The following is a 9947-nucleotide window of genomic DNA, read 5'->3' on the forward strand; positions in this document are numbered from 1 at the left end:
AGTCATTCCACTCCTAGGTATTTTTTTAAAAAAGAAATGAAAACATATGTGCATCCAAAGACTTATACACAAATGAACATAGAAGCTTTATTTGTAGCAGAGCAAAACTCAAAACATAGTGCTTATCAACAAATTGTGGTATATTCAAGTAATAGATAACTACTCGGAAACAAAATAGGAAAATGACTCCTCATGCATACAACAACATGGATGCATCTCAAAATAATTACGTTAAGTGAAAGAAGACAAGCAAAAAGAGGGATATATTGCATGATTCCATTTATATGACATTCTAGAAAATGTAATCTATAGAAACAGAGATTAGATCAGTTGTTGCCTGTGAACAAAGGGAAGGATTACCAAGAGGCAGGAAGAAACTTTCAAGGGTGATGACAATTTTCAGTATCTTGACTGTGGTGATGGCTTCACAGGTGTATAGATTTATCAAAATGTATCAGATTGTACATTTTATGTAAGGTTGTACCAATTATACTTCAAAAAATTTGTTTTTAAAAAGAATTAACTTGTGTAACAAGATAAAACCTGTCTAGATAAACTAACAAAAGAGAATAACATAAAAGTAAGTCCAAATATAAATGAACTTGCAGTGCTTGGCTTCTTAAATATCTACAACAAAAGGTATTGTTGTGGCACTTGTCACTGTGTATTGCATACATATGTTGTATGTCAGGGGTGGTGGGTAGAATTTTGTATATGTTCATAACAGGAAAGGTGTAAGATGTCAGCAAGTCACGTTCAGCCTGAGTATACCAAAAAATTATGTTAAGCATCGTCTCATGTAGAAGTATGAACATTTAACCCACCCAAGTGTCATAAAATAATGGAACAGAGACCATAGGATTGTGCAAGTAATTTATAGATAGCCTTACGAAAAAATAAGAATATTGTCCATGCTAGAACTAATTCTTATAAAAATATTCATGGTAGAAAATATATGGTATTATGCATTAGTTCATGACATGAAGAAAATACATATTTTCTTTAGGTACCTACCATTATAAAATTAACTAATAGACTGAAAAAATGCTACAAAAATAAGTGTGTTACTAGATCCTTAAGGTAGTGCATACACAGTAAAAGTAGACTGTTTCTCAGTTCTGGTGGGAGTGGGTGGGAAGAGATTAATCAAAGAACTTATATGCTTATATGCATAACATATGGACACTGACATTGGTATGGGGAAGGCCTAGGGGTGGGGTGGATGTGGGGTGGAGGGGATCAATGGGGGAAAAAAGGGGACATCTGCAGTGCTTTTAACAATAAAGACAAATTTAAAAAACAAAAAGTAGACTGTTGTGGCCGAGTAATATTCCATTGTATGTGTGTACCACAGCTTTTATCCACTCGTCTATTGATGGGCACTTGGGTTGCTTCCATAGCTCGGCTACTGTAAATGATGCTGCAATGAACACAGGGGTGCATACAGGGGTGGGCAAAAGTAGATTAAGTTACCAACCATCATTACCTAAAAAATAAATCATAAGTAAGAATACAAAATAATAACAATAATAAAAAAAAGACAACACAAATAATACAATAATTAATAAATCAATAATAATACAAAAATAAACTGTTTCGTGTACTCACAACTGTAAATCTATTTTGCCCACCCCTGTATATTCTTTTTTTTTTTTTTCAATATATCTTTATTCATTTCAGAGCGAGGAAAGGAGAGAGAGAGAGAGATAGAAACATCAATGATGAGAGAGTCATTGATCGGCTGCCTCCCGCACGCCCCCTGCTGGGGATCGAGCCCGCAACCCGGGCCTGTGCCCTGACCGGGAATCGAACCCCGATCGCCTGGATCCTAGGTCGATGCTTAACCACTGAGCCACGCCCGGCTGGGCCCCTGTATATTCTTTTGAATTAGTGTTTTGGGCACAAACAAAATGGAAACAGACTCAGATACAAGGAAACAGACTGATGGCTGCCAGAAGGAAGGGGTTGGGTTGGAAGACTGGGTGAAAAAGGTGAAGGTATTGAGAAATACAGATTGGTAGTTACAAAATAGTCTTGGGGATACAAAGTACAGCATATAAAATATAATCAATAATATTGTAATAACTATGTACGGTGCCAGGTGGGTACTGGAAATATTGGGGGTGGGACACTTTGTAAAGTATATGCTTGTCTAACCACTATGCTGTGCACCTGAAACTAATACAAAATAATATTGAATGTGCCCAGCTGGGCATGGCTCAGAGGTTGAGCATTGGCCTAGGATCCAGGAGATCGAGGTTCGATTCCCGGTCAGGGCACATGCCTGGTTTGTGGGCTCGATCCCCAGTTGGGGGTGTACAGGAGACAGCCGATCATTGACGACTTTCTCATTATTGATGTTTCAACTCTCTCTCTCCCTCTCCCTTCCTCTCTCTGAAATCAATAAAGATATATTTAAAAAAATAATAGTAATAATATTGAATGTAAACTGTAATTTTATAAAAATAGACAGTTGTGGTTAGGAAAAGTAACCTATAGCCTATGGCTTGTGAAAAAATACTTCCAAATTGAAAATCTGAATAGTTTATTAATGTATTTATCTTTGTATGAGGTTTTCACAAGTTTGATTTTTCCCCTCTTTTTATTTTCCATTCCCCTCCAAACTTTTCTGTATCAGTTTCAGTGATTAAGTACTAGTCCTTAAAAAGCATCTAAACCACCTTCCAAGTAGATAATTTTAGAATGACTCAAGTTGTAACTGAGTCATATTTGTCTAATATCATTAAGTCTGAAAAGGGTATTTTCTAAAGAGTCACAAATGCTTCAAATCAAGGCCAAAATTATTTTACCTTTAGAATTTCACCACCAATTAATTTCTTTCTTAATTCAGTGGGAAAACAAGCAAAGGGTATGAATAGACAATTCTGAAATAAACAAAAAACATATGGAAAGACATTTTACCTTATCACTAATCTAGAAAACACAAATACATAATAATAAAAAGTTAATTTGGAGATGTTCATTAAAATGTGGATGGTGATCACCTCTCTGTGCATTTTGAGTTACTTTTTAAAAAATCCTCACCCAAGGATATGTTTTACTTAATTTAGAGAAAGGGGAAGGGAAGGAGGGAAGGAGGGAGGGAGAGAGTAAGAGAGGGGGGGAGAGAGGGGAGAGAGAGAAAGGGGGGGGGAGAGAGAAACACTGATGTATGAGAAACATTAAACCCAAAACCTAGGTATGTGCTCTGACTGGGAATCTAACTGGCAACCCTTCATTGCACCAGAAGTTCCAACCAACTGGGCCACACCAGCCAGGGCTATTTTGAGTTACTTTTAATTTCTTACTTGGATTTCAATGTACTATCTAATTTCTTTAAATGTATATAATTTTGACAAAATATAAAGTTATTTAAAAATTGCCTCACTGCCCGGCTGGCCATGGCTCAGTGGTTGAGCATCGACCTAGGATCCAGGAGATCGAGGTTCGATTCCCGGTCAGGGCACAGGCCCGGGTTGCGGGCTCGATTCCCAGTCGAGGGCATGTGGGAGGCAGCCGATCAATGACTCTGTCATCATTGATGTTTCTCTCTCTCTCCCTCTCCCTTCCTCTCTCTGAAATCAATAAAGATATATTTAAAAAAGAACTACCTCATTAATTGTTTGTAAAAAAACATTATGGCCAACGGATTAGAAAAGAAAATTCAGAAACAAAACCAAGCAATTCAGTTAATATGATAAATGTGTTTTTTCAAATACGTGTGAGACAAAAAGATTATCAAATAAATGGTACTAAGAAAATTAGCTGGCTAATTATATATATATAATCTGGATCCTTAATTCATTACTTACTGCAAAATACTAATTCTTGATGTTACAAAATTTAACATGTATTTTAAAGCATTAAAGTGCTATAAAATACCCTTTGAGACAGCTTGGAGGGACCTGGAGAGTATTATGCTAAGCAAAATAATTCAGTAAGAGAAAGACAAGTATCACATGATCTCACTTATATGTGGAATCTAATGAAAAAAATAAACTGATGAACAAAAAAGATTCAAAGACATTGAAGCATGCAACAGACTGACATATTTCAGAGGGAAGGGGTGAGGTGGGGTGGGAAGAGATTAACCAATGAATTTATATGCATATATGCATTACCCACGGACAGACAATAGTGTGGTGAAGGCCTGGGGAGGGTGCAGGAGTGGGGTGGAGGGGGTCAATTGCGGAGGAAGGGGACATCTGTAATACTTTCAACAATAAAGATAAATTTTTTAAAATAATGTACTATAAAATATAAGAGCATTCATTTAAAAAGATATCCATCATTTTAAATAAAAGTAAGTTGCAAAACAATATTTGTGGCATAACCCCACTGATTTAAATAATATTTTCTACAGTATATGTTTTGAGTAAAAGTATGAAATGAAAGGATACACACCCAGTACATTTTATTCACCATTATATCGCCATCCTCTACCACAGGTGCCTGGCAATGGCAGGCACAAAAATATATTAGCTGAATGACTAAATAAATGAGCTCATATGCATTCTTGGTGGGACTGGAAATTGAGATAACTTTTCTGTAGAGAAGTTTGGCAATACGCGCACCAAAGAAAAAAATGAGTGTACAATTTATTCCAGCACTCTTATTTCTAGGAATTCATCCTATGACTGTCACAAGTGCATATAGTAGGTATGCAGAGCTAATTTTTTTAATAACAGCAAGAAAATTGTGTATGTTAGTGGAGAGATGGTGTGGGGATTATCTGTGTTACAACATGAATCTGGTCAAATAAATTGAGGGAACTATTTCCATGGGTTATGAATCTATTTTAAAATAAGATGTTGATCATTTACCATGAAAATATAGCTGAAATTAATTGATAAATGAGCTGATTGCAAAATATAATGTGATGTCACATAGATAAAGCAGAACATCTAAATAGGCTGGTGTGTATATGTACAAAGAAATTTCTGGAAAGAAATTCATCAAAATGCTAACAGTGTTTATCATTTGGTTACTAAGACTGCATTTTTACTATCATTGAAATTTTCTATATTGTACTTTTCTTTAAAATGCTTATATACTTTGACAATCAGAAATAAACAATAAAAGTAAATTCATTTACAAAATAGAAAATAAAAGTGTTTCCTAACTTATTATGACTAAATGACAAAGCACAAATCCTATAATAAAACAATAACATAAAGGTTAATCTAACTTTAATATTTTTACTCATTTAAACTGAATAATTCAACATATTTTACATTTTGATTTACTACCTGTATTCTGTGAGCAGGTTTAGATAGTGAATGTGATTAATTAGGTTATTTTCTACATAAAGCTATCAGACCACCTCTGTGGATTTTCCTGCTTCCATAGAAATATCAAAATACCTCCCAATTGAGTCTTTAAAAGACGATACCCTGTGAATTTGTATTCATATACAGATAGGTAATTCTTGTCATTCATAAAAACGGGCTAAAATATGCTCCTTACCTTTCAATGAAAAGTAAACACTGGTCTTTTTGGTTGTACCAAGGGAGTTGTTCTGTAGCAGAAAAGAATCCTGTAAATAAAAATAACACATACCTGTTTTTAAACCTCATTTTGCAAAAGTTTATTCACATATGAATGGACTTGTAAATCATACTGCAATTTGGCTAGAATTTCACAACGGTAGAAGGAAATTGGCGGCAGATGACATAGTAAAGTATACCCTGACAGAGGATGCACTTTCACTAGCACAGATCCCCCCTCCCGTCCTGCTGTTCCTGGAATCGACAACTGCTGCAAAAAAGTATAGAGCAAACGGTCTGCCTTTAAATAATGCTACCTAACGTTTGAATATCCTTTTATTTGATCGACAAGGCTGCTGTAAGCATTGAGAAGGGCTACATGGCAAGGCAGCAGCAAGGTTGGGGGATATTTCAGGCGAGCTTAAAAAGAGAAATATAGTAAAAATGGTGTAACTGACTCACGGCAACATGGGTTCGCAAACCTTGTAGATGGATATAAACCAGGCTTGCCAAACATCACAGACAGCACTTATTAAAACTGCTACGTGGAATGCAATATGCCTGCTTTCTAGCCCCTCCCCCCTTTGCCAATAAACGACTGCCCCTTTATTTTCAGTGAAAAAAAAATACATGCTCATAGAATATTTCGAAAAAGAGATTTAAAAACTCATACACAATCACACTGCCCAATGATGCCATTTGGAGTATTTTCATCCAATTGTTTAAAAACAGATTTTTGTGAGAGGCCCCTGACAAACCAAACAGGAATTCTGGATGAGCGGACAGGAGAAGGATACTCCTCTTCCCTTGTTAGGAACAATGGCTAGCATTTTTACCGCTTATCTAAGGGTTTCTTGGTTTGTTTGTTTTTTTAATTATAAAACTAAAACGATAGAATTTTGAGGGGAAAAACGTCTTCCAGGGGTGTGCGCCTCAGCTACGGAGCAGCGGCTGGGAAGGTGGGCGGAGCCTGGAGGGGGCGTAGCGTTTGGCCATTCATTGGGCTTAGGGATTGTCAATCAAGCATGCCCAGCAAATGAGGTGCTAGCTAAAGGAACACTGGGAACGCAATGAACGCGAGGTAGGACTGAAAGGGGAGGGGGCTTGCGATCAAAACAGTGGAGAGATCTCGGGGTCTCACACTGCACCATTCAGCTCCCAGACGCCTCAGTCCGCCGCTGCCGCCGCCGCTGCCGCAGCCCCGGGAGCGCTGTCGCCGCTGCTCTCGCGCAGGCCTCGGCTGCCACCGCTACCCACGCGCGGTCGCCGCTGCCCAGCCCCGCCAGCCCTGCGCTACTGCTGCCGCGGTCGCCGCACCACCTCCTCATCCCGAGCCTCAGCCACCCAAGCATCCGTGAGTCATTTTCTGCCCTTCCCTGGCCGCGCGGTCTCAGCGGTAGTTGCCACCTTAAGAGGTTTGCAAGGCTTGCAAAATGGCAGAAGCGGATCTTAACAAGGTCTCGGAACCTGCCGCCCAGGGGGGTGCTGAAGAGAAGGTGGCTAGGTCGTCTAGTGATTCGGAGGCAGAATCTGACAGCAGTAGCTCTAGCAGCAGCACTGGTAGCTGCAGCAGCAGCAGCGCCAGTGCCAGCACCAGCACCAGCACCAGCGACAGCAGTAGCCACAGCCGCTTTTATAGAAGGAAGAGGGTACCTGAGCCTTCTAGAAGGGCGCGGCGGGCTCCGTCCGGTAGTAACAGTTTCGTGGACCGGCTGCCTCAGGCAGTTCGAAATCGTGTGCAGGCGCTCAGAAATATTCAAGTTGAGTGTGACAAGGTAGACATCCTATTCTTAAAGGCAATTCACGGTCTCGAAAGAAAATATGCCGAACTCAATAAGCCTCTATATGATCGGCGATCTCAAATCATAAATGCGGAATATGAACCGACAGTCAAAGAATGTGAATGGAATTCAGAGGATGAAGAGTTCAGCAGTGACGAGGAGGTGCCGGACGACAGCCCTAGTGAAATGCCTGCCTTAGAGGGTGAGGAGGAAGGCGATCCTAAAGAAAAACCACAGGGAAAGGCTGAAGAAACTGAGGTTCCTGAACAAATTCCGGGGGCAAAGGCTGAAGGCAGAGCTGAGTCTAAAGATCTTCTGGAGGCAGAGCCTGAAGTTAAAGAAGAGCCTAAAGAAGTGCCCCCGGCAAAGGCAGGAGATAAAGAACAGCCTAAAGCAGCAGAGGCTAAGGCAAGGGCTGCAGTAAAAGAGGCTCCTAAAAGAATTCTTGAGGTCAGGCCTAAAGAAAGAGTGAATCTGAAAAGAGCTCGTAAGGGAAAGCCTAAGAAAGAGGATCCTAAAGGCATCCCTAAATACTGGCTGACTGTTTTAAAGAATGTTGACAAGCTCGGGCCCTTGATTCAGAAGTATGATGAGCCCATTCTGAAGTTCTTGTCGGATATTAGCCTGAAGTTCTCAAAGCCTGGCCAGCCTATAAGTTACACATTTTATTTTTATTTTCTGCCCAATCCATACTTCAGAAATGAGGTGCTGACCAAGACATATATAATAAAGTCAAAGCCAGATTACAATGATCCCTTCTTCTCTTGGGGGTGGGAAATCCACGATTGCAAAGGCTGTAAGATAGACTGGAGAAGAGGAAAGAATGTTACCTTGACAACCACCTACAGTCGCACAACTGCCACTGGAGAAATTGAAATCCAGCCAAGAGTGGTTCCTAATTCATCATTCTTCAATTTCTTTAGCCCTCCTGAGATTCCTAAGATTGGAAAGCTGGAGCCACGAGAAGATATGATCCTTGAAGAGGACTTTGAAATTGGTCAAATTTTACATGATAAGGTCATTCTGAAATCAGTCTATTACTTTACAGGAGAAATCAAGGGTGCCTATTATAGGGGTAAAGATTATGGAAACAGGAAATACCGAAAATAAAGAGGCTTCCTGAAAGAATTTTTAAGATCTCAAAAGTTCAAGAAGTGAAATAAAACCTGCTCTATAACCTCATTACTAGTATTCCTTACAGTCTTGTGTTTTTGTATTTTCTTGGTAATCTGAAAAATTCTCTTCAGGTGTCTAAGTATCAGTTTATTCTATATAGCCTGTTGTAGTGTAATATTCTCCAAAACCTGTAAACTGCTGTCAGTTATTTAAAGCATGTTAATTTGGTGCTATATAGTTTTGATTTCTGTGAAGTCCTTTTGTCATGTTCCTATTAGAATGTATCTGTGAAAACTGTCAAAATTGTTAACTGAGACAAATATTTGCTTGAACAAAACAATGTTCCTGAAGTACCAATGCAAGTGTTGTTATTTTTCCAGCCCAGAAGACTAAGGGTTTAAATCTGCTTGCACTAGCTGTGCCTTCATTATTTTGCTATAGAAATACAGTACTTATATTAACTAGAACAGCTCATTGTGAAATATGACTGCTTGAAAAGAGATTAGCATACATTTATGAAAGTCCATCCAGACTATATATGATATGACTATGGCTTTATTTATGTGGCAGTGGTCTACAAATTTAGTCATCAGGAAGTAATTGTTTACTACTGAGGTGTTAATATAACATAGTATTTTTAAAAGTTTCCTCATCTTATGCTGTGTAATTGTAAAGTTACTTACCACATTTGTGATATGTTCTACTTTGCCTTTTGCTGAAAATGATCACTTTACATCATTTGATATTTTTCATGTACTTCTATTGCAACCTAAAATAAATAAATGTCAAATGAAGTGAATCATGCTTTTTTCTAATTATACAAAAATAGTGCTCATTATAGGAAAAATAGAAAATACTGAGGAAAAGGGGTTTTTAAAAATATATAACTATTATAACATTCTTCTTCATTTCCCTGGATCTTAGCTCTTCTTTGGAGGATACATATTCCAGTGATTAGAGAGAAATGGGACAGGGGAGGAGACAAGACCAGGAAGAAAGAAGACAAGGGGAGATGGGAGAGGGAGAAAAAGTGGAGGAAAGTGGAAGAAGAGAAAGTGGAGAGGGAAAGGGGATAAACAGGTAAGTAGAGTGAGGAGGAAGGAAGAGTAAGAATATGGGAGGAAACTACAAGGAGGAAAGGGTGGGAAGGTGGAGGAAGGGAAAGGAAAGAAGAGAAGGAAAGGAGAGGGGAGGGGGTAGAGGAGAAGGGGTAGAAGGGAGTAGGGAGGAAGGGAGAGGGGAGGGGGTGATAAGGGGAGAAAGGGATTGGGGAGGGAGAGGGGAGGAGGTGAAAAGGGGAGGAAGGGGCTGGGGAGGAAGGGAGAGGGGAGGGGGTGGGGATGGGAAGAAGGGAAGGGCAGAGGGCAGAAGTACTTCACCCAGAAAGGCCTTTTATATAAGCTGTTGCTGTCACTTCCAAAAGCAAGATGGGTAAATGACCCAGGTCAGTGCTCCACCTTGACTAGGGCAGAGGTCACATTCCCAAGTGTGGCTTATTTTTTTCTTATAGGTAAAATCATCCTGTCACCTCTTCTGCACAGTGCAGTTGCTTACAAGGTAATTA

The 9947-nt window shown here is 39.2% G+C and overlaps 1 protein-coding gene across 1 annotated transcript; it reads left to right on the plus strand.

Moving 5' to 3' along the window:
• The first annotated feature begins 6712 nt into the window (after window positions 1-6712).
• On the plus strand, window positions 6713-9165 carry NAP1L3 (nucleosome assembly protein 1 like 3). Its single transcript, XM_016199489.2, has one exon. It carries the CDS (start codon window positions 6920-6922, stop codon window positions 8375-8377), a length of 1458 nt encoding a protein of 485 aa, XP_016054975.2. The 5' UTR covers window positions 6713-6919; the 3' UTR covers window positions 8378-9165.
• Window positions 9166-9947: the final 782 nt, after the last annotated feature.

This window comes from Miniopterus natalensis, chromosome X (assembly GCF_054644295.1).
Source record: "Miniopterus natalensis isolate mMinNat1 chromosome X, mMinNat1.hap1, whole genome shotgun sequence".
NCBI lineage: Eukaryota > Metazoa > Chordata > Mammalia > Chiroptera > Miniopteridae > Miniopterus > Miniopterus natalensis.

Coding starts and splice junctions, on each gene's coding strand:
- NAP1L3 (XM_016199489.2), top strand. CDS start 6,920: ATGGCAGAAGCGGATCTTAACAAGGTCTCGGAACCTGCCGCCCAGGGG.